This window comes from Herpailurus yagouaroundi, unplaced genomic scaffold (genome assembly GCF_014898765.1).
Source record: "Herpailurus yagouaroundi ecotype Mexico unplaced genomic scaffold, PumYag 165, whole genome shotgun sequence".
Taxonomy (NCBI): Eukaryota; Metazoa; Chordata; class Mammalia; order Carnivora; family Felidae; genus Herpailurus; species Herpailurus yagouaroundi.
In genome coordinates this window covers 1633103-1659661 of record NW_024412406.1, presented here as the reverse complement: position 1 = coordinate 1659661, position 26559 = coordinate 1633103, and the positions used below count along the sequence as shown (strand labels likewise).

General features: G+C 36.5%; 1 protein-coding gene across 9 annotated transcripts in view; it reads left to right on the top strand.

The window, feature by feature from the left end:
- RALYL (RALY RNA binding protein like) overlaps positions 1-26559 on the top strand; it is a 718636-nt gene that overhangs the window by 616489 nt on the left and 75588 nt on the right. For all 9 annotated transcript variants that reach the window (XM_040487491.1, XM_040487494.1, XM_040487487.1 and 6 more), the window contains 2 exons: positions 4809-4856; positions 15725-15888. In XM_040487491.1, the coding sequence (XP_040343425.1) occupies positions 4809-4856; positions 15725-15888 (212 nt within the window). The remainder of the gene's footprint in view (positions 1-4808; positions 4857-15724; positions 15889-26559) is intronic.

Below are 26559 nucleotides of genomic sequence, written 5' to 3'. Positions count from 1 at the left end.
ATCCCATTCATTTACTTCCTAGTATTTCCAATGTAAAATGGTTTTCTTTATCTGTCGCCACCACTGTCAAAGAAAAAAATGCAACACACAAATTAGACAGGCACAGAAAGACTGTATTCAGGGCTCTTTAGAGGACAGAGGTTGAACCCAGTTCTGCTGAAACATGATGCAGGGGAGTTTGTGAGATGCAGGGTGAGCTAGTGGCAATAGAAGGGAGATGGATCAATATCATAAAGTCATCTGTGTTGGCTAATTGGCGCTTACCAAAGTTAGGCTCCTACCTTGCTTCTCTTTTTTTTAAATGTTTATTTTTTATTTTTGAGAGAGAGGGAGAGAAGCAGAGAGAGAGGGAGACACAGAATCTAAAACAGGCTCTAAAATCTGAGCTGTCAGCACAGAGCCCGATGCAGGGCTAGAACTCATGAACTGTGACATCATGACCTGAGCTGAAGTCGGACACTTAACTGACTGAGCCACGCAGGTGACCCGTTTGCTTCTAAACCTAAGTGCCAAGTACAGTTCCTGACACACATGTCCTTAATCAAATTTTGATAAATGAGCACATGAATGAATATGCTTTACTAGAATACTTGACCTGTGTTATCTAGGGTATTTAATATTCTCTATGAAATATGGCCTTTTGTAGCAACGTGGATGGAACTGGAGAGTGTGATGCTAAGTGAAATAAGTCATACAGAGAAAGACAGATGCCATATGTTTTCATTCCTATGTGGATCCTGAGAAACTTAACAGAAGACCATGGGGTAGGGAAGGAAACAAACAAGGTTAGAGAGGGAGGGAGCCAAACCATAAGAGACTCTTAAAAACGGAGAACAAACTGAAGGTTGATGGGGGATGGGTGGGAGGGGAGGGTGGGTGAGGGGTACTGAGGAGGGCACCTGTTGGGATGAGCACTGGGTGTTGTATGTAAACCAATTTGACAATAAATTTCATATTTAAAAAAAATATATATATATATATTCTCTAGACCTCAGCGTCCTGTAAAACTGGAATAATACTCTACATCTTATAGATTGTTGTTAAGATTAAATAACATTATGTATGTTAAAATACAAAGAATAAGGCTTCAATAAGTAGAATGTTTTCTTCTCCAGATGCTGTGTTTCTAAACAAAATCTAGATAAGTCTCTTAAAATGATAATCTTTTTTTCTGTGCTTTGGCTGTTGGGAACCTCATTTGTGTTATATAAACACAATATATAAACACATTTGTGTTATATAAACACAAATGCTTTTATGCATACATTTGTATTCTACCAGCATATTCCTTTTTTCCCAGCTTTATTGAAATATAATTGACATATAATGTTGTGCAAGTTTAAGGTATACACAATGTGTTGATTGGATACACTTAATATATTGCAAAATGATTACCACCAAGCATTAGCCAACTTCTCCATCACATCACACAATTACTAGCTCCTTTTTTTTTTTTTTTTGAGAGAGAGAGAGAGAGAGAGAGAGAGAGAGGTAGGACGCAAGTGACTGAGGGGCAGAGAGAGAGAGGGAGAGAGACTGAGAAGAAGGGCTCGCCCGAAGCAGGGCTCACGGATTTTTTTTTTTACCCAAAGTGGGGCTTAAGCTCATCTGAGGCGGGGATTGAGCTCACCTGATGTGGGACTTGAATTTACGAACCATGAAATCATAACGTGAACTGAAGTCAGATACTTAACGACTGAGCCACCCAGGCACCCAATTACTAGTTAGTTCTTATGTGTCCATCAACAGAAAAATGAATAAAGAAGGTGTAGTGTGTGTGTGTGTGTGTTCAACAATAACAAAGAAGGAAATCCTGCCATTTGAAGACAACGTGGATGGGCCTTGAGGGCATTATGCAAAGGGACATAAATCAGGCATAGAAGGATAGTGTGTAATACTACTTACATGTGGAATCTGAAAAAACCTAACTCAGAAACAGAGTAGAATGGTGGTTACCAGAGATTGGGGGGTTGGGAGTGGGTAGAGGAAATGGAAAGATACTAATCAAAGAATAGAAACTTCGAGTTACAAGATGAGTATGTACTACAGATCTACCAAGATATTCTTAAAAATAAACATAAGAAAATATGATGGTTACTCATGACAATTGTGAGTCGAAGTAGCATAATTTTAAACTTTGAGACTTCCAGACACATGTTTGGATCCAGCGTCATCATATGCCTTGTTTCCACAGAAGCTAGTAAATTGCAGTGAAAGAGGCATATGCACTGCTGTATCAGAAAGGTTTTGAGGTGAACTTTACACGGTAGGGATTGGTGGTAGCCAATAGGTGGTCTTTAAAATCTCTTAACATCATAGTTGTGTCTACACCAGCAAAATCAGCAAAACAAACTGAAGCATAAAGCACTACTACCTTAACAATCTGTGACTGTCAGACGAAAGTGGCTATTTTTCTCTTTAGACAATAGTCTCCACGACCTCCTTGTTTTGCATAACAATGCAGCAGCATTGGCCTGACCATCGCCCTCCATCCAGACACTCACTGAGAGTACATCTGCACTTTGCGTTTCAGAACTTGAGTTCAAACTCACCATGTTCCATTAGACAGTGTTAGAGGCAGAACTAACTCTAATAGGCCTGGTATGCTATATCCAGCTTTTCCCCGCTATGCAGTGAGTGTAAAAAGATATAAACACCTTTATCTCTAAAACCAGGAATAACAAGTGCTTCTTAATACGTTCTTTCAATTTTCCTGATTAAAAAAAAAATAGTTACAAAATAAAGGATTGTTAAATGGATCAATTGGGGAATATAAAATTACTTGCCTGTCTCATGGTAGCTCCTCAGAAAGTTAAACATAAAATTACTTTATGATCCAACAATTCCAGTCTAGGTATATATATCCCAAAGGGATGAAAGTAGGGACTCTAACAAATGCTTGCACAAAGTGTTCATACTACCCTATTCACAACAGCCAAGAGGTGGAAACCCCTCAAATGTCTGTCAACAGATGAGTAAACAAAAAGTGATGTGTGTGTGTGTACACACAGTATTATATTATTCAGTGATAAAAAGGAATGAAATTCTTGTGCCTGGGCAGCTCAGTCAAGTGTCTGACTTTGGCTCAGGTCATGATCTCGTGGTTCATGAGTTCGAGTCTTGCATCGGACTCTCTGCTCTCAGCACCGAGCCCACTTCAGATCCTCTATCTCCCTCTCTCTTTGCCCCACTCCTGCTTGTGCTGTCTGTCTGTCTCTCTCAACATAAATAAATAAACTTAAAAAAAAATGATTGAAATTCTCATGTGTGGTACAATAGGGATAAACCTTGAAAATAATATGCTAACTGAAAAAAAACAGGCTAAGAAGGACAGATATTGTATGATTCCACTTATATGAGGTACTTAAAAGAGGCAAATTCAGAGACAGAAAGTAGGATGAGATTACCAGAGGTTGGGGGGACTGGGCGATGGGGAGCGACAGAATGCTCAATGGGTACAGAATTTCTTTTGGGGATAATGAAAAATTCCTGGAAATGGATTGTGTGATCTTTAAACAACATTGTGAATGTACTTAATGTCACTGAATCGTATACTTAAAATGGTCAGAATGGTAAATTTTGTTATGTATGTTTCATGCCAATAAAAATTTAATAAATAAATGTTAAAAATTATCATTCCCTTATAGTATAGATACTTCATTCATCATGAGTTTAAATTTCTTGCAGGTGGGGGAGGGTTGTACAGTGAGATGGAAAAATGCTTCAGACATGGATTCAGGAGCCTTCTCCAGTTTCAGCTCTGTCACGCACTAGCAAAAAGAATTTGAGCAAGTCACTTAGGTCCTTTGCACCTTAGCTTCTAGTTACAGTATCCAACCGAGTCATTCTGAGTACTAAAATTAAAGAAAATAATGCATATAAAGGGCTTTGTAAATTCCAACACTTATATAAGTAGATTAGAGCAGTTTTATGATGTATTCCTTTAAGAAACTTAATCTTTTCACTGAAATATACTTATTGCTACTTATGTATTCTAAAATATTAAGGTATTGTTGGCAAGATTCAGCCAAGGTGGATTTTTTTTCTCTGTAGATTGAATCATAGGTTTTTAGAGTGAAAATAAAAGGGCACATGGGTGGCTTGTCAGTTTAGCATTCTACTCTTGGTTTCAGCTCAGGCCATTATCTCATGGTCATGAGATTGAGCCCCAAGTCTAGCCTCACCTTGAACCCTGCATGGAACCCACATCGTTGTCATTGTGGAGGTCCCGTGGAGCCCCCATCAGGCTCAGGGCTGGGAATGGAGCCTGCTTACAATTCTCTCTCCCCCTCTCCCTCAGCCCTTCCCCTATGCATACTTGTCCTCTCTCAAAAAAAATAAGAAATTAAAATTTTTTTAAATAAAAATAGGATGAAAAATGCTATATTTCTAAAAAACGACATTTCTACTTAGCATTCTTATAGTCAGTGAGTCATTAAGCCTTTCATTGTTTAGGCTCTTTTGTACATACCTTAGGAAGAAAATGAAAACTGTGTTGTATCTGGTCTGGAAAAAGGCCTTCATTCATATTTAATTACAAATATTAACAAATTTTGTTTTGCTACCTGCTCTCATCTTCCATCCCAAACCATGCATACCATTGTTAGTCTTTGTATTGCCAGACATACAATAATTTGACATGGCACTGTATCCAATTGGACATTGTCTTGTAAAACCCTTTGGAAACATAATTACATTGAGAACTAAGTATTTAAAAAGTAACAAATTTCTAGTAATAACCTCATAACTTTATGCCAGAATGAGTGTGGCTGAGCAAGTGTCAACTAATTTTTTGTTTCCCTCCTTAGTGGTTATGTCTTTGACTATGATTACTACAGAGAAGATTTCTACAATCGGTATGTAAATTTTTCATTCTTGTTTCCTCTTGGTTTAAATGATCTTTTAACTGTTTTGCACATTTCATTCCTAGATATTCTTGACTGATATTTGAAATAAAGAAAATTCTTTTAAGTCCCAAAAAGTATAATATAGGCAGATTTTCCTATTTTCATTGTGCTTACTGAAGCCTAGTGCATCTTGGACTTTTAGGACTTCAGAGGTTCTTAAGCCTAAAATTCAGTTATTGAATATTTGAATAATATTCCAAAAAATTTAATTAACCAATCCTGTTTTCCGGTTCTTTTGTTGACTTAGAATTCTTCAAGACTGAGAGTTTGGTAAGCTCAGAAAATGACTCCAACCTTCCAAAATACATCTGCTTCCATCTGACACATTGCAATGCTGTATTGGTTAGATTCAATTAAACACCAGACAGTTCTTGCTCTGCATAGTAGTGTTGGACCATGAAGGAAACCATACCAATGATGTTAATGATCAGTGGAAAAACAGAATTTTCCATGAGGTCTCAAAATGTAAAAACATTACAGACTCTCCTACTGTTGGTTATAAATAATAGGGAAACACAGTAAAATCGCTTTAAGTGCACTATAATTTAAAACAGTAAAAAATGAGAATTAACGTGTTTTACTTCTTTGTAAAAAAGACCTGTCAAAAGTAGTTTGAACCGTGCTTGCTTTCTCGTACAACTTACAGCACGGAACTAGCACACCTCTTGTGCCTTGGTGAGTTGTCATATTCTTTTCTCAGGCTGGACCAATGTCAGCAGTATAACAGTATTGTGAAGCATCTCTGAGAGTTCTTCAGTGTGTAGTTCTTTTGCGAGTGTCACTTCTTCTGGGACATCCTCATCCCTTTTTACCACTTGACAACAATTTTCCTCATTTATGTCAATATGTTTGCTTTAATAAGGTCCCCAGGCTCGATATCTAAAGTCTCTCCAACAGAAGAGTGTCAGCAATCCTCACTCAGCTATTCCTCCTCGACTTCTCCATTACACCTAATTTTATTTCATTTCCAGTGCTATCCTTCCTCTGTTCTTTGCTGCACTTTCATCTTTGTTGACCAATTTCCTCTTTGGAGTGTCCGTTTTTGTCAAGTGCCACATGGGTTTGTCACAGGCAACAAGGAGACGATACAACTACACGGTTACTGTCTGTGTGTGAACTGAATAACAGATGCACCACAACCAGACGGACTTTGAATGAAGTGATGTAACTGATCACTGATCGTGATGCACATCTGTTATTTACAGCGATTTGTGGACTGAAAAACTAGCAGCAAAGTTCAGACTGTATGAAATTACTCGCAGTTAGTATATTGTGGTAACTGAAATTTGATTTGTGCTATGTGGAGACTGGTGTTATTTAACTAAATATTGGTCATGGAAATTCAGAGATACACAGAGCAAGGGCCGACTGTACATAGGTCGTTAGACCACACACACACACAAACGAGGTAAATATCTTTTAAGCTGTTAATTGTAAGTTCTAGTCAAACAAAATAACAAAAAATCCCAAGGTATAAAAATGCAAAATAGTTTTGCATTTAGAATAAGAGTTTGTAATGGACATTTTAAATAGGGAAGAAATTTCACCATCCCTTGGTGAAGGGAGTGCCTTGTTCTTTTTGCTCTAGCCACACGGCTCTTTTCAGTTCCACAAGAACACCATGGACCCTCCCACCCCAACACCTTCCTCTGTGCTGCTCCTTCTCCTCATACCTCCCTCTGCCATCCAGTTAACCTGACTTCATCCCTCAGATCTCAGCATGAACACCACTCTCAGACTAAATTAGGTTCCTCTGTGGGCCTCTCTCAATGCCCAGTATTGTTCCTTCACAGCACTTCTGGTTTTTACTGTTGCGTTTCTTTGTGGTGACGGTATTTGATTTATGTCTGCCTCTCTTCCTCCATGAAGGCAGAAAAGATGCCCAGTTTTTCTTATTATTGTATCCTCAGGCACTATCATTAAGGCTCAAACATAGTGGATACCCAATTTGTATTAATTCATCTCCTTTGTTTAGAGAGACTTTGGTTTTCCCAAGATCATAGAGTAAATTCATGACAAAACTACAATCATAAACTATTCCTTTAGATTCAATAACTGACTGTGTGAATATGCAAAACAGAAGAACAATTCAGAGTTAAATAAAAGGAGACAGCCTTACCTAAAGGGAAATAGGACCCACAATCATACCTTCATAACCACTATGTTCAACTGCTTAGTTAAGCAAGTTATTTCACTAGTGATGCCTTTATGACAAAATATGAATCTTAAATGATAATTTTCTCAAAGGATCTTTATAATTTCTATAAAATATAGTATTTTATTTTAAATACTAAATAGTTTATAATAACTTGTCCTAAAAATGACCTGAAGGTCTGGCAGTATTAAAAAACCCCATTTACTATTAAGGAAAGATAACATTTCAATAGTCTGCATACCATTTGAAAATTTTAGTTTTTGACAATGCTATAGACATCTTCTAATACAGCTTTTTTTCAGGATGTAGAACAATGTCCTAATTGCTATGAATAAAGTTTTCAATTAACGTACATTGTGTTTTAATCTGTCAGTATAGAAGTGTTTTAGAATTGTAATCTCTTGAATGTTTTCAATCTTGTGGCATCCTTCTACATTTAAAGAATTTCTGCTTAGGGGCACCTGGGTGGCTCAGTCGGTTAAGCATCCTACTTCAGTTCAGGTCATGATCTCGCAGTCCATGGGTTCGAGCCCTACATCAGGCTCTGTGCTAACATCTCAAATCCTGGAGCCTGCTTCAGATTCTGTGTCTCCCTCTCTCTGCCCCTCCCCCACTCATGTTTTGTCTTTCTGTGTCTCTCAAAAATGAATAAATGTCAAAAAAATTTTTTTAAGAATTTCTGCTTAAAATGGCTCAATAAAAATCATTAGCTAGATGATAGATAAATAGATAGATAGATAGATAGATAGAGATAGAGATGATAGATAAATCTATCCTTACCTGCCACAGAGCAAGAGCCTTAATCAGCCAAATAGTTACAGAGCTTGAAGCTTTCAGATGGCTCTCCACTACACAAAAAAGCTAACCCTGAACAATTCCCAAAATAATTTGTTTGTCTTATATAAAACCTGTTTGGCTTATAAGTGCACAAAAGATCAGTATTGTTCTGTTGCTGACTGTCTAAGCAATCTGTGCTCTTATTAGTTTATTTTCCATTTCTCACACTTGGCTAAGAAAGATATAAGCATTTGCCACTAGTGGATAGAGTCAGGAGTTCCCTGTGAAAATAGATTCTCATGAAAGGAAAACAGAATGGAGAGGCTGGACAATATAAATAGCTTACAAAGTGTTAACAATTTTATCCACAGTAATCTCTCATAAATTACACTCTGCTTGAATTTGTTAATTTTTTTTCTCTTTTTACTAGTGGTGCAAACTTGGGCAAGTTATTTAATACTACAAAATATGTTGTTTCATCCACGATGTGAGCAAGAAATTAATTTCTGCATCATAAGATTGTTCTGAGGATTAAATGAAGCAACATATGTATAATGATCAGCATTATGCTTGGTATATTTTTACTGTGCAATCAATGTTAACTGCTAATAATTGTTAACAGTAACCATTAACAATAATGATGAATGTATTTCTCTGACTGATATTCATGTAGCATCGTCCCTGTGAGAAATAAACTGGTGGGTCGGTTGGTCCAAAACAGTCTATTGTGATGACTCCAGATTATTCTGTTTTATGGTTTTCCCTTTTCCTGCTCCCAGCGCATTCTGGTTGGAGCTAAACACACTTACTTGCAGAGAGAGGACCCTCAGCTATTTCCTTTAACCCCAAGCGGCCTTGTTTTTGGTTCTGAAAACAGAAATCACTTAGTTACATGTAACAGGGATAATTGTATGTAAAAACTTTCTAACTAGGTATTAAGGAACTGAAAAAGCAAAAAGAAAACACTGTGGTGTAATGGAGTTAGCCACTACAGGAAGCAGCTACCAACTCCAAGTTTGGGAAAACAGAGGATGAGGTTGGGGATTATCAAAATTTAATGTGGAAAAGGGGAGTTACAGAGCAGAAACTCTGCTCAGCTGGTGCTGCTTTATCTGAACCCAGAGGGGGAACTTGGGGTTTGAAACCTAGACCTTCTTAAGGGAAGGTGAAGGGACTGTCCTGCATGTGTTGCAAAGTCACTTAAACTCGAGTCATCTGAGTAGTGACTGAGTGGGCTAAGCCCAGCAAGGAGCCAGCTGGCCCCCACGGAAATGTAGTTGGCAGAGTCCCAACTCCAACTGTGGTTAAAGGTGGGTCTGAAGCAGAGAGGTAATAGCTTAGTCTCTGACATACATCCACATCCTATTGTTATCCGTTTTCTGCCAGGTTTGGGGATTTTAATGTGACTGGGGATTTTCAACCCTTAGATAGTTTCAGCTTAGAAAACCGCTTTACGTAAAGCACCATTGTATTGTCATTGTTCTGATACGTTGGCCCAGCAGTAACTTTTCTAAAGACTAAATGAGTGTCTGTTCATGGCTACGAGGATCATGAAGATTATCACTAAATAATAGACTTGAGTGATTATTCTAAACTTAAAAAAATTTTTTTTAATGTTTATTTATTTTTGACAGAGAGAGAGACAGAGCATGAGTGAGGTAGGGGCAGAGAGAGGGAGACACAGAATCCGAAGCAGGCTCCAGGCTCCGAGCTGTCAGCACAGAGCCCAACACAGGGCTCGAACTTACGGACCGTGAGATCATGACCTGAGCTGAAGTCACACACTCAACCGACTGAGCCACCCAGGCGCCCCTAAACTTTTTTTATATTACACAAAGCATTGCTCAATAAATTTACAACATTAGATGGCATTTTCTTCTAAAAGGTCAAGTCTGGCTCTAAATGAAGGACATTACATGGTATTAAAACTAAAGATAAATATTTATGCCCTTCCAAGTTAAGTAAAAAGAGATACATACATTTAAAATTATATTGAATCCCCCCAAGGAATGTTTTCCATTTCTGAGATATTAGCAGTGTTAATCCAATCCTTTTTCAGTAGTATCAGGAACAATACTGAGCCATTTATAACCTCCACGATGAGTAAGTTTCTGTTAATAGAGGAAAAGAAATGCCTGAAGTGCTTTACCATATAAAAAACATGTACACATATTAAATGATGTGAAATAGGCATTGTTCAACTCTGCCACAATTTTGACCTTGTGTATCTTAACAGAAGAGAAGCTATTACAGTTGTCGTTAATGAAAAAACTCCACCTCAAGTTGCAGTTGTTGAGGTTATTGATTATAGAGCACAGTATATATTCTCAAATATTGGGAAAACATATTAGCAAGAGGCAATGTATGTTTCATCATGCAAGTTTAAATTACCATCCAATAGAATATTATACCACTTAAATATTTGGAGATAACAGCATGGTACACTTGACAAAGGGTATGATTCGGAGTAAGAAGGCATGAATTTCAGGCCTAGTTGTGCATGTGCTGACTGTTTAAACTTAGCCAAGTCACTTCATCACTTTTTTTTCAACTTTTCTTCATGGGCAAAATGACCTAACAATAGCCACATTACAGAATTATAAGCATTAAATAAGAGCATCATTTTAGTCACTTATAACCTCACAACTGCTGTTTGAATATATTAACTTTTTCATTACCCAAAGCTGTATACAAAATATAGCAGATAGCAGAGTTGTGCAAAAGATATATTAACTTTTTCATTACCCAAAGCTGTATACAAAATATAGTAGATAGCAGAGTTGTGCAAAAGATAAAGATTATATTAATATAAGGCAAAAAAAATTGCAGAAAAGACCACTCAGGATTTCAACCACCTTGCCTTTAAAATTTTTTTTTAATGTTTATTTATTTTCAAGAGAGAGAGACAGAGCATGAGCAGGGGAGGGACAGAGAGGAAGATACAGAATCTGAAACTGGCCCCAGGCTCTGAGCTGTCAGAGTAGAGCCCTATGGATTCGGGGCTCAAACTCACCAACTATGAGATCATGACCTGAGCTGAAGTCAGATGCTTAACTGACTGAGCCACCAGGTTCCCCATCAACCACCTTGCCTTTAAAATCATGTCCAAGACCCAGGGAGACAACTTCACTGACAATCTTAGGAAATTTCAATAACAGAAAAACAACAGAAGTTATTCATTTACTGGTCTCCAGTGGAGCGTGCCTTTGACAATTCTCTGTGGATTCAGTTGTAACCAAAGGCTTACTTGAAGTCGGGTGGAAATTATAGACAGATTTTATGAATTTTGAGTAGTTCAAGCAGTATAGAAAATAGATATAACTATAAGCTATAAGAATCATTCACGTGGATTTCAAATATATCCCTTCTGAAAAATAAAGAGGCACCTTAATCTGATTTTGTAGACTATACAACTATCAGAACTTAAGCATGCTGAAGAGGAGGGTTTAAGGTTGAATCAAGACACAGAGGAAGATCTCTGATGCTCTGGTTACTGATTTTCACATATGCTAAAAAGCCCCAGTGAGGTCATGGCTCTGAACTTGTTCTCAGGTTTTGACTCTAGGCAGCCTAGTTTTTGAGCCCTTAGTCCAGACCACATATTTTTGTTAGCATTAGCCACATTAACTTTTGATTCACAAGTAATTAAAATGAAACAACTCTTCTCATGAAGGAAATTTAGAAAAAAAAAAAAAACAGGTAATTACCAATTCTTGAAAACTATCTATCTAAATAAGTTATCTAAAATTAAAATTTAGTGTTCAGTGACAAAATATTATGCAAATATTACATTTTTTTTAATTTTAAAATCACATTAGTGAAAAATAAACATAAGTCAAAGTTTCTCAGGTAATTATTAGAAGATGGTATGTCTACTTGAGAAAATGCACCACAGCAATTAAAATAAACATTAGGAAGACTACATACCAGGCTTGAGAAATGTTTTTAATATAAACCAAGGAGAATTAGCCAGAATACATGACCATGCATAGATTAGGTTCTCAACTATGTGAAAAATAAGGATACCTGTGGAAAATATTTAGAAAATGATAGTACTTTTAGAGTATGATGTTGGGAGTTATGTTTTTTTCATGTATTTTTTCAAAAATTCTGCTTTATTACTATTAAAGCTTAATACTAACAAGGTTTTAATTAAAACAAACATTCAAAATCACATTCATTTTATATGTCACTATGCCTTTAAATTGCCTTTGTCCAAAACACAACTAATTTTTTATTTATTTATTTATTTATTTACATTTCTTTATTTTTGAGAGGCAGAGAGCATGAGTGGGAAAGGGGCAGAGAGAGAGTGAGACAGAGAATCTGAAGCAGGCTCCAAGTTGTCAGCTCAGAGCTGGGTGCGGGGCTCGAACCCATGAACTGTGAGATCATGACCTGAGCCAAAGTCAGATGCTCAACCCACTGAGCCACCCAGGTACCCCACACAGATAATTTTTAATAGCTAATATCTATATCCTTCTTAGAAACAAGCTATGTTTATTTTTACCGGGTGTATAAATATTAAGATTCTTCACCAGTTTTTATCTTTTACTGGGTAATAAAATCACATATCTCAGATACTATTAAAGCAAACAAAATGCAAAACAAGAAATGACCACATGAAAAGTAGATATGTTTATTAAATAAAGCAAACTAAATCCTCAAATTTCATTAATGGGTTGTTTTTATTAAAATCTGGTTACATTTATTTTATTAACTGCTCGAGAGTAAGTCTTTTAGGGTTCTTATTTTAAGGTAGACATTGAAGAAGGAAAAATTATGTGTTTGGCTTCATTATAAATAATTATCTATTTGACCAATAAATATTAGAGGGAAAACAGTATTCTATGCATATTAGGGAAACTGAAGAACAATTAAAGAAAAAGAGAGGGTAAATAATTCTAACAATTGAAGGAACAAAACAAGTGAGAGGAAAAAGTTTTAAGCTTGTAACTGACCTTTGAAATTTAGATTCTATTTAATTCTCTTGCATTTGCGATCTTTGCTGTCAGTCTGTAATTCTAAGTGGACTATTTCCATGGTCTCGACAATATTTGCTAATCTAATACCTTGTAAAGGCAAAATTTCTTAGATTAGCTATAAACAGAATTCTGATGAGAAAGCCAATGAGTTAGCTTTCACCTACTTCCATCTGCATTTAGAAGAACCCCTGCATCCCATCTTGAACCCTAGAAAATCTGCCCCCACTTCCCATCCTTCTCTTGTTATGTTTTTGTGCCTTCGGACAATATCCAGTCTTCTTTCCTTTTATTTCTGAAAAAACAAGTGTAGCCAATGAAAATTAAGAAACTCCTCAGCTCCATTAAATTTTGTAAATTCAAAATTATACTGACATGTGAAGTGTCCATACCCTTCTTTAGCTTTTGTTGTTGTTGTTAAATTTGTTGTTGTTATATATCCCTTGTCAAAATTTAAGTTCTGATATTGCACATCTTCCCATCAGAATGGCAGAAAGAATTGGTAAAACTTTCCCTACTTCTTGACGAGAAAGGAGTTATTGCCCTTTGAAGCAACTCATCAAGGGTTACGCTCTTATAGGAATTGAAGGCAAAGGGCACCACATATGCTGAGTATGTTTCTGAGTATGTTTCTAAACACATACTGAGTATGTGACATACTAAAAGTATGTCACAAATACAATGAACAAATGCAGCTCTGTTTTCTCACATGAGATTGGGCCTGGCCAACAGTGGAAGCTTTGCAATCCTTGGTCGGGGGAAGCAATAGAAATAGTGATAATCATTTGTTTCACTTTCCTGTAAAATATTCTTGAATTACGTTGTAACTGGAGTAGTGGTGACTATGGTGGCTTTACTTGGCCTGCATTTTCATTATAGCGTTCTTCCATTGTTGCATAGTTTAGTTGTGCTTTAGAAATTTTCTTAACCCAATTTATAGATCAGCTTAATTAATGAACCAGCTAAATTGCACTTTCATGGCCAGGGGAGATGGTCCTTCCAAAACAGGCTGCCCCTCATCTGAAGCAGCAGCATCTACCCTGGAAGAGATGAGTCAATTGCCATATTTTTTCCCCTCGACAGTGTTGGGTGTTAGAGCTCCTAAAAAGTGCCTTCATATTTTGGTTCACTAGCTTAAGGTGCTCTGTGAATTCAACTTATAAATAAGTGATGTGGTCCTTGTTTTGTGATTGAAATGAGGGGCAGGCTTAGTTGACCCTTTTGATTTTCCAGCCCCCAGTGGTATGGATGATATTCATAACCCTTTTCAGCTTCATCCTGACGCTTCCCTTTGAAGTAAACTATAATGTGCTGACCTCCATGACCCATTCTTTGCTAGCAGTTCTTCAGTTCTAATGGACTTTGCTTATTCACAGAGGATGGCACCTCTCTTGAACTCTGTCTCATTCCATTTCTTTTCCTTTCCAGACATCTCTTAGTTTCTCCCCAGCATGCTTCCAAATAGTTTTTGAACACTTTAGCTGTCTAATGCGGGAGACATTCACAGGACTAAGTTCTGCTTCGAGTGTGGTTTATATACTACTTTTTGCCCCCATAGTATCAGAGTTTTCAATGTTTCTGAGTGAATATTTGGACACCCGCTTATCTTAATTTTTATTATATTTCATATATTATTTTCTAAAAAGAGATTTGTCTGTATATGTAAATAAGATGTAATGTTATAAAATAACCTGTTGTAGAAATTTTTTCATTCGTATTATAGAAATTCACTTCTGACTTCCATATTAGATTATTCTTACTGACTGTTTTAAAGCAGTTTTGAGAATATAATCCATACAGTGGTATCACAATAAAGTAATGTCAATGATCATTCTAAGTCCATTCTATTGGATAAATAGTAACGCATCTTGTTCACTGGTAAATGAATGACTAATACATCCTCATGTTTTTCCCTGACTTTTTACACTTCTCAGATGTGCTAAGTATGTAAAAATTTGCTGTTTTTTGAGTATGCAGTATGAAGAATATGAAGTTTTTGAATCTATGAATTACATATGTATATAAATGAGTAAATACTCTCATACTTTTATTCCTTTCATTGTTTAGTGGAAATGCATTGATTGTGGTGAATATCATTTTTTCACTTTTTGGTAAAAGCTTCTAGGATTTTTATTGGTACTTTTTTTTGGTTAGAGAAATTTTCAACAGCTTACTATACAAATATCACTAGTCTCAATTTGCATGTCTAGCAACTGGTCAGAATAATAAAAAGATATCCCAATACATATTTCCACAATATGTGCAACAAAATTTTGTCCTCTTGCTGGTGCCATTTTATTTAAACTCAGTCTCCTTGTTTGTACAGTCCGGGGAGTCTTTTCTTACATAAAAAGTCCTGGAGACAGGTATGGCACCGTGTTGATTTGTCTCTCACAGCTGTTCTCTTTAATCTAGAGTTACTTCAGAATGATTTTCCTGATGAGCTGTGTTATGATGGAACAATAATTTCCTTTGCTTTGTTCCTGATTCTGCATGATCTTTCCCTCTTTTCAAGCTACTGTGCTAATAAGTGTTGATGTGTAAGAGGAAGATTTCTATTCTAAGAAGGGTAAATCTGTTAAATGAAGCAAAGAAATACTCAGGAACAAAGTTTAGCATAGTTTCAACAAATTGCACGGTACCATTGGAGCAAAGTTCCTTGACCTGTCACACTTTAAAGATGAGTTCATATTGGAGGATCAGATTCTAATGTCTAGAATGCACAGACTATATCAGCGTCCTCTTTATTGAAAACGAAACTTCCAATAAACACCTGTGTGCGAACAACGATAACAGAAACATTTACTGACACTTTTTACAAGGCCATTTTCTTAATCATTTCACACGTTTGATAGAACACTTAGGCATAAACCAACTCTCAGCCATGCTTGTGTTTTGTGAAGGTTATTTGATTACCATGGGCGTGTGCCCCCACCTCCACGTGCAGTAATTCCACTGAAGCGTCCCAGAGTGGCCGTCACAGCAACTCGCAGGGGTAAAGGAGTCTTTTCCATGAAAGGGGGATCAAGATCTACCGTCAGTGGGTCATCTTCATCAGGCTCCAAATGTAAGTAACCTTCCTTATTTTACTTATGTTTCAAAAAGGGAGGGGCTGCTCATCATTTGCATGAATGCCTATATACAATAAATTAATAATCATGGAGTTTCTGCCGTGCACAGAGTATTAGGGAAATATATAATGGATGAGAAATGGACTCGGCTTTCCATCAGGCTACATTTCAGTAGGGGAGACAGACACAAGCATGAATAACAAAAACCCAGGACCAATTTGAAAACTTTTATCAGAGCAAATAACATGCTTTCGGCCCATCTGGTTTGTGACATATTACAGTCCTGAAATATAACATGTCGCTTTTAGGGAAGAAAAAAAAATTCAAACGAGAGTGCATATACTACCTTTCAGAGAAGTAGTATACAAAATTAGTGCATGCTTTGAATATTTGAGCACTGGGATAATAAAGATAGGCAAATGATATAATAAAGATGTTAAAAATGTAACTTGCCATATTATTCTAAATCATTATGGTGTCTGAAAGCATATATTATGTCACAAAAAATAAGATAAGGTTTATGTAACTTCACATGAATTAGTGAAAAGTAGAGATACAAGCTTTCTGACTAAACACACTGCTAAATTTTTATATAGAGGGATTCAGAAAAGCTCTAATTTATTATTAGAATATTATTCAGAAGAAAAGATAAGAAAATTTCTTGCATTCTTTGGGGTTACTTTGTAGCAGAGAAGAGGCAGACAGTAAGCAAACAAATTAGAATACGAAATGTTACACAGATCTCTGCTATGTCAAAGGATAAAGTAATATAAAGCAACAGAGAAAGTTTCACAGGATGGTCTATGACTGCCTCTCTGAAAAAAGTGGCATTAGAACAGAGACCTCATGCCAGGAGGGAAGTGAGGGGGTGAGCCTGAAGCTCTCAGAGACAGAGCATTGTGGGCAGAGGAATGTCGGTGTTGAGACCTTAGGTTAACAGTCAAGGAACACCAGAGAAACCAATGTGGCTCAGCAGCGTGAGGGAGGGAAAATGTAGGCTGGAAATAAGAGAGAGATAGAGAGAGGGAAAGTTCCAGAGTAGCATGGGAGGCCATTGTGGTGACTTTGTAGTTGTTCTGCATCCCAACATCTTCGGACAAGTAAGGCAAATACTATTATCCCGATTTTAAATTGATGGGTAAACACAGAGAAGATCACGTAGCCAAGACTAGAACCCATGTCTCTTCATTTTCCTCCCCACATCCCATCTACTATAGAACATTGCTTTTACCGGGGTGCCTGGGTGACTTGGTCGGTTGGGCATCCAACTTCGGCTCAGGTCATGATCTCGCGGTCCGTGAGTTCGAGCCCCGCGTCAGGCTCTGTGCTGACAGCTCGGAGCCTGGAGCCTGTTTCCGATTCTGTGTCTCCCTCTCTCTCTGCTCCTCCCCTGTTCATGCTCTGTCTCTCTCTGTCTCAAAAATAAATAAACGTTAAAAAAAAATTTAAAAAAAAAGAACATTGCTTTTACCTTAGTACCATCACAAGTACTAAGAAAGAACATTGTTGAAATATTTTTTTACATGAGAACGTGGAAAAACATAGTTGCCAGAAGCACTGATGCTTCTGGTAAATGACTCAAGTGTGTTTTGCTCAGAATCTGACTTAGCTAATATAATCTAAATAACAAATTAAATTGATTTACAGTTCCCTATGTACTCATTTATCGATTTATCTATTCTGAGAATAAATATGAATACTCTTTTTGAGTCTTAGTAATAAAAGAAAAATTAGTTCCTGCAGCAATCTCTAAACCGAGTCTTATATGCTCTCATATTATTGTCAAAAGCAAAGAAAGTTCTTGAATTTGGTTCTTGCTGTAAAAAATTGAACTTTGAATTGCCTGCTAGCTTTATAGAAGACTTTTTTACTATGGTCATACTAATTTAATTTCAGACGAGATCGGGTGCGTTCAGGGTGGTATAGCCGTAGACTAATTTAATTTCAAATACACGTATCTTAAGCATCTGCAGTCACTGTTGCCTCGTAGTCACTTTTAAAACGGTGTTTAGGGGCGCCTGGGTGGCACAGTCGGTTAAGCGTCCGACTTCAGCCAGGTCACCATCTCGCGGTCCGGGAGTTCGAGCCCCGCGTCGGGCTCTGGGCTGATGGCTCAGAGCCTGGAGCCTGTTTCCGATTCTGTGTCTCCCTCTCTCTCTGCCCCTCCCCCGTTCATGCTCTGTCTCTCTCTGTCCCAAAAATAAATAAAACGTTGAAAAAAAAAATTTAAAACGGTGTTTAGCAGTGGGGGCTTTATTGGCACTTTGATCATGGAAGTTCTACCCTGTGTGAGAGTATTCTGAGCTTTGTTGAACTTTAGCAGTCTTGACCCCCAAACCCTAAATGCCAATAGTACTCCTCAGTCTTTGTAATGACTGTACATACAATTACACATTTCTAAATCTTCCCCGAGGAGATGCTACCACTAATGGTTTGGAACCACTAGTTGGTGGCCATTCTTGGGCAAGCACAACTAGGTGGGACTCAGCCACTTGATTGCCATGCACCTCACTGTTGCAGAGAAGAGGAGTCGTGTCCGAAAGTTGCTTGGAAGTAGGTATCTTAATATTGACATCGTTCCATTGTTTTTTGGCATTTTTATTTTTTGATTTCTAGTTTTCTTGGATCATGGAGAGAGCATGGGGATTATAAAAATCTTTTTTTGAAGATCTTATAAGAGCTTCTTTTGGTTCCATAATAATCAGATGTTCTAAATAAAATGTAGAATATATTTTCTACTTTTCGTATAGACCAGAGTGTGTGTTTTACCTTGTTGATCGTATTAACCAGTCCTCTCTAGACTTGTTCTTTTGTGGAAAATTATGTCAAATTCTGAGAGTGATTATTTAAATTCCTCTACCATGATAGTGACTTTATAAAGTTTTTTCTTTTCTTGAGGTTTGGTTTTATATCCCACGTTGTTTGGGTGGTTTTTGTATAGTGTTTTACATTAGTAACAGGAAAAAGAATAATAGCTAACACTTTTTTGGTGGTTATAACAACTATTGTTCAATCTTACATTAACACATATATTAATTTGCATATGTTAATTCATTTTAAAATATTAATTTTACATATATTCATTCATTTCTTATAAGTGCCCTATAAATGAAGTATTATCATCATTCTCATTTTGTAGATGTGGAAAATGAGGCATAGAAAAGTTAAGTAATATCCCTAAAGCCACAGAGCCATTCAATAACAGAACCAAGAACTACAGCCAGGTTCTAGAGCATCTGGTTCCAGAGTATAATCTCTTGAGTCTGTGGCCTTTTCCGTACTGACTCTCTATAACCTCTTGGAGAATTATAACTGTTACATTTATATAATATCCCATTTACTATTTTTGAGCTTTTAATTCTGATTTGTCTGATGCTTTTATCCTTTACTGCTAAGGCTTTCTTTTGGTTCACATTTCCCCCATACATCCATTTATTTTATTTTATTTTATTTTATTTTATTTTACTTTTAATTATTTGAGAAGGAGAGTGCAAATGAATGGTGGAGAGGAGCAGAGAGACAGAGGGGAGGAAAGGCACAGAGAGAGAGAGAGAAAGAGAGAATCACAAGCAGGCTCCCATCATGGAGCCCGATGCAGGGCTCGATCCCAGGAGCCTGAGATCACGACCTGAGCCAAAATCAAGAGTTGGACGCTCAGCAGACTGAGCCACCCAGGTGCCCCTATATTTTGGTCTTTCTTTGTGTATTAGTTTCCTAGGGCAGCTGTTATAAATTATTATAAACTGCATGGTTTAAAACAACAGATATTTGGAGGCTGGAAATCTAAAATCAAGGTGTCAGCAGGGCTGTGCCCTGTCTCTGGAATTTCTAGAGGACAGATCTGTTCCATTCCTTGCTCTTAGTTTCTGGTACGCCGGCAGTCCTTGGCATTCTGTGATGAGCCACACCACTCAAATCTCTGCCTTCACTGTATTTTGGTGTCCTCCTCTGCGTCTTTGTGTCTGTGTCTCTTCTCTTTGTGTGAGGACACTAATCATATTGGATTAGGGCTTACCCTAAATGACTTCATCTTGGATACATCTGCAGAGATCTATTTCCAAATAATGTCACATTCACAGGTACTGCAACAAATCTTTGGGGAGAACATAGTTCAACCCATAACACTGTACTTTATTTTTGTATATTTCCTAAAACCAACATATCTCAATTTTGATTTTGAAAACAGTATGAAATTCTTTGTTACGGAAATTTGATTCTTTTACATTGATTGGATTAATTAGTATATTGGATTATATTCCTTCCATCCTTATTTCAAGTATATAATTTATCATTTCCTCTTTTTTACCTTTCCTTATGTTGCTTAATGAATTTTCTTTTAATTCTTATCTCTTCCATCATAACGACCTTAATTTGGATGTTCTACCTGGCCTTTCAGTTTATTCATGGTCATATTAACATATTAAAAAGTTATAGATAAATCTGTACTCAGCTATTAATCTCTTAAAGTCAAAAGGGAGCTATACTACCTTCCATCCAAGCATGAACTTTTGAAAGCTTTTCCTTCCTCACTGACTCTACACCGACCACCTTACCTCTATACCCCTTGTCTCCAAAAAGCTCATGTTTTATACATAAACATTGGAGGTTGAGTTCCCAGCTTCTGTTACATATTTATATATTATACATCTTTTCTTTTTCAAATATTCTTATTTGACAATTCCCAGGGTCTGTCATCATTATTACACGTTAGGTACAATTTGGGTATTGTACCCAATGGACTCAATTTAAAATTTTATAAGATTAATTATTTGCATCTCTTCTCATTTAATTCTTAATTTTTAGGTTGCTTCTAAAATAATTTTCTTGGGGCGCCTGAGTGGCTCAGTGGGTTAAACGTCCAACTTTGGCTCAGTTCATGATCTCACAGTGAGTGAGTTTGAGCCCTACACTGGGCTCCATGCTGACAGTAACAGCCTGCTTGGGACTCTCTCTCTCTTCCTCTCTCTTTGCCTCTCCTTTGCTCTCTCTCTCTCTCTCTCTCTCTCATAATAAATAAATACAAACTTTAAAAAAAATAAAATAATTTTCTCAGGTAAATTAATAACATAATTTCTGAACCTATACACATCCAAAAAAGTCTGTTTCCCTCACATATGTATATTTTGAGTTGATCTAGAATTTTTGCATTATGCTTCCTTTCCTCCCTAACATCTGATGTACATTATTTCAACATTTTAAAAAATATTCCAACATCTTGTCATTTCTGGTGATTAATCCATGGTAAATCGAAAATATCATAATTAGAAAATGCATTTCATACCTAACCTTCTGACCACCATAGCTTAACCTAGCGCACCTTAAATGTGCTCACAACACTTCTATTAGCCTACAGTTGAGCAAAATCATCTACCACAAGGCCTATTTGTAATAGAGTTCAATATCTCATGTAATGTATTGAATATTGTACTGAAAGTCAAAAACAGAATGGTTGAATGGGTTCAGAATGGTTGTAAGTGTATCAATTGTTTACCTTCCTGATCACCTGGCCAACTGGGAGCTATGGCTTACAGCTGTTGTCCTTCATCAGGAGAGAGTATCCTATCACACCTCAGGAAAAAACCAAGAATCAGAATTCAAGAAACTATTTCTACTGAATATATATAGCTTTTGCACCTTCATAAAGTCAAAAAATCATAAGTTGAACCATCGTAAGTCAGGTGTTTCTGTTTAAGGGTGCCATGCATTTTTATCAACATTTTCTAACATTGTTTTTGCATCCACAGTATCCACCCGTTCTAGCTGTTTTACTCTTCTCCTACAAAAAGCTGTGCTCTGTTAATTGTTTGCTTTCTTACAGAACTCCTCAACATCTGTGCCCATGAAGCTGTTTTTGTCTCATGGGCAGTGAGGGGCTAAGAGAAAATAGAATTTTTTATAAAATTGACTAGTAGTTACCTTGGACTTCTCTTTTGACGCGTGAGAAGGCCTCTTTGTTCTCAGGTGTACATTGTGATAGGCTGTCTACACCCAACAATGCATCTCCCCTCAAGGAATGCCTCTGGAGTCAATGGGACTCTCAAACTCTTCAAGGATTAAATACTGTAAGGTGCTACGTGTCATCTTCTGTTCGCTCTAGGAGAATTTACTGAAGCTCCTTTCTCCTCTCCCACCAACCCAGGGGTCAGTCAGTAACATTCTTCCCTGCCTTCTAGCAAAGGCAAGCAAGGCCTTTTCCAAACACGTGTATACTTAGTACCTTCCCCCACCCCCACATGTACAAATGCTGTGTTCCTAAACCTCCACCTCCTTTCAGGAGACATGAAGCCTTAGGTATATATGGATGTTCCTCCAGTTTCCATATCAACCATAACTTATTAATCCTATTTTAGAATTTAATTTAATATTATTTTTGGGGAGTTGAGTCACCCAAACATAGAATATACTCCTGTTTCTACCTCTACTTAATATCCAAGTATTGAAAAATTTATTGACTTTTCTTCTTACATTGGGATAAATAAATACTGAAAGGCAGTTTATAGAAAAGTAAATCGCTAAAGTCAGCTACTTGGAAAAATAATCCAAACTAACTTCATGGTTTGTTACTAAACTACGTGTAAGATAAGACTCTCTTCTTAAATCCAGTGATAGAACCATTGGTTTAATTTGTTCTTCTCTTCCTGGTTTCCTGTGACAGATGTGATCGTCTTCAGGGAAAACTAAGTGAAACTATACTTCTTAATATAAACCAGAGATGTTTTGAAATAAATTTAGTGTATTTTAATTTCTAGCATCATTTGGAACTGTGCATTCCAGAGTACCTTTGTTACTCTGGAAAGATGAGCACAAGCAACAAGTAGAAATATTAGATAAATTATGGGATGAAAATATTTTGTATAAAATATTTAACCGAAATTTACTGTGGACATATTAATTCTCAAGTTATATTAATTTTAATAAAATTATTAGTATAGAAAAACAACAGACTAACAACAGGGAGCAAATATCTTATGTGTGTTTCATTTACTTCTTTACTTTTAGAGGTTTAATTCATAAAAACTAACTGCAGATTAGTGTTATTTTAGTAAAATACAAATCTAAACAATCTAATCTCTCTCTATATATAAAATCTAATATATATATCTATATATAGAATCTAATCTATATCTATATCTCTATATCTATATACATAGATAGATATAGAGATATATCTATCTCTATATCTATCTATGTATATAGATATAGAGATATAGATATATATCTAATCTAATATATATATATAATCCACTAGCAAGCACAACTAAAATCACAATTGCACATTCTCTCTAAAAGCATATTGGCAGACTGTGTTTTATATATGTGTGTGTGTGTGTGTATAAATATTCATTAATTAATAGTACTTTTATAATTAGCCTGGTGCCTGGGAATAACAATGGTTTTCAAATTTAAATCACAAATGAAAAATTCGAATGAAGTGTAAAATATGCTATGTTAATATTGGCTTAAGTGAATGAATATTTACAGAGGTACATCTTGCTCTTTTATTAATAGCTGTTTCCCAGTATTTAATGACTTGGCGAGTACACAAGAGGAAATTAATGTTATAGCTGGGACAACTTGTCTTTTCTTATTTCATAATTTTAATCTGATTAAACTCTGCTGTGGAGAAAAAAACCACATAAGGAAAAAATATATTAACACTGTAATGTGCCAAAGTTGAATATGGGTAAGTGTTTAAAATAGATTGCTCTTTTAAAAAATTAAATTACCGCTAGGTATTTGTCCCTTTGCAAATCAACTTGAACTAAAACTCCACAATTATCCCCCCTTCTCCGCGGTTTCGCTTTCCACAGTTTCAGTTACCCATGGCCACCCAGGGTGCAGACACCGATGCTCTTCTTTCTGACGTTTCATCAGAAGGTCAATAGTAGCCTAACACCTACGTCATTCCCCTCACTTCTCTCACATGGGCATTTTATCATCTCACAAGAAGCATGAGTACAGTACAATAAGATAGTTTGAAAGAGAGAGAGAACATGTCCACGTAACTTTATTAGAGAACATCATTATAATTGTTCTATTTGTTATTAATCTCTCACTGTGCCTAATTTGCACATTAAGCTTTATCAATGGGTGTGAATGAATAGGAAAGGACATAGTATAACAGGGGTCAGTACTATCTGCAGTTTCAAGCCTCCACTGGGGGTCTTGGAGTGTATCCCCCAACTACTGTAATCAGTTTGTCCTGTCCCATGGAATAAGATAAAAAGATGATGTTGCTAACAAGCATTTTGCCGAAAAGAAGACATAAACACTTATGAGCGATAGCTGTAGTTTCTTAGTAGAAAGATGTGTGCCCTCTGGAAAAAAAAATATTAAATCAGTTTTAAAATAATTTAAATTCTAATGTCTGACAAGAAAAACCATAGTAAGTTTTGATGTCTTTGGGGTCCTCTCCATGTACTTTTGATGACAGAATGGTGATAGATTTAACACAAAAGCCCTGAAGGACCTAACAGGAAATTAAAGACAGTTCACTTAAATTTAAGAAATAGTTGTTGAGAAATTATCCCCAAGACTAAGGAAGTGTTGTGTTGGGGGTTTTCTTCAAAAGCATGTTGTTTAAATATGGAGACAAAGCATCAACCAGAGACACAATTTTAATATCCAGCAAAATATCACTAACCATCCCCATCCGTCTATAATTTTGGCCAAAAGACCTATTATGCTTTTAGGTTTTAAGGAACGAAATTACTGTTGGCCAGAGGGTTTAGAGAAGGCTTAATGGAGGATATTGAGTTAAGTTTAGATGGATAAGTGGATTTGGAAAGATAGAGTTAGAGACACTCTTATTTTCCAGGACGCAGTACCTAGGTGGAGAAGAGCAGAGGTTTTGCTGTCAAATTGCCTTGGGTGGAATCTTTATTAGACAACCTACTCACTTTTCACCTTGGGGAAATCTTTCAATCCCTATATGCCTCCGTTTTCTGTCTGGAAAATGGAAATAACAACACTATGTATCCACTAGGTTGTTGTGGGAATTAAGTTACTTATGCTTATAAAGTTCTTAGACATGTCTCGTCACATAGTCAATGTTCAATGAGGTTTATTATTATTATTACTACTACTATCATTATTATTATAACAGTATAATAGTTAAAAGTATGAGATATAAAATTGCTATAACTGGAATCCAGCAGTGGCTCTGCCATTTACTAGCTGTGTGTTTTGGGGCAACATATTTTGTTTGTTGTACCTTAGTTTGGGAAGTACAAATGATGATCTTATTGCCCTCTCTGTAAAGGTTTTGTGAGGATTAAATGAGCCAACACACATGAAACTCTTAGAGAGTGTCTCATATTCTAAAAATCTTAATAATAAACTATAATAGCCATAATAATAAGAGTTATTATTAATTATTATTATCTAAAGCAAAAATTTATTGCTAGATATGTCAGTTAAGAAACTGAGGATATTGGGGCACCTGGATGACTCAGTTGGTTAAGTGTCTGACTCTTGATTTTGGCTCAGAGCATGATCTCCTGGTTCGTGGGATCAAGTCCCATGCCGGGCTCCGTGCTGACGGTGCAGAGCCTGCTTGGGATTCTCTCCCTCCCTCTTGCTCTCTGCTCCTCCTGGCTTGTCTGCTTGTGCTGTCTCTCACAAAATAAATAAATAAACTCAAAAAAAAAAAAAAAAAAGAAACTGAAGATATAATAATTAAGCAAAACAAAAGATAAAGTTAGGTAACAGGACAATGGAAAACTGTGGACAACATTGAAGAGTTTGAATTTCATCCCAAGCTGAGGGAAACACTAAGCAAAGTGATACCTGATCAACACAATAGTTTGGGAAACTTATATGATGGTTATATTTGTCTGCTAGGGCTACCACAATAAAATACTATAGTCTGGAAGGCCAAAAAGCAAAACTATTTTCTCACAGTTCTTGGGTCTAGAAGTTGGAGATCAAGGTGTCGTGAGTGTTTCTTCAGAGGCTGTGGGGGAAGCTGCTACATCAGCCCTCTCTCCTTGGCTTGTAGGTGGCCATCTTTCTCTGGGTCTTTACATCATTTTTTGTGTGTGTGCAAGTCCCAATTTCCTTAAGTACACTAATCATATTGGAGTAGGGAATATTGGATCGAGTGACCTTGTTTTAACTTGATTACCTCTTTAAGGTCCCAATCTATAAATATGGTCTCATTCTGAGGTACTGGGGGCTAGAACTTCAACATGTAAATTTTAGAGGGGACAGAATTCAGCCCATAACATGAATGTAATATGCATACAAAACCTAAACAAAGTATGGAGATCTTGGCATATCCTTTGATGTTTTCTTATTTTAAGAGCCAAATTCTTGGATATTATTTAGTTAAGTAATTAATTTAGGAAAATGGGATTCAGGCCCATTTAGCTCATCTTGGTAAACGTAACTGAATTTCTCAGATGCACATGGCTTTTCTGTCTGAACACAGACTAGCACTTTGTATAAACAGTAATAAATCCCTGCTAACATCACAACCCAATATTTAGATACAAAGCAGCCCAACCAAAATAATTATAGTGTATTTATAATAAATAAGTAAATGTATTTGTGAGCATCTCCTCTGGGCTTTTTTACCAGGTTTTAATGTGGCTCATTAATAGAACAACAAAAAAAGGCAAATAGCAAAACATTTGATAAAATCCTAATATCAATATAGATTGTGG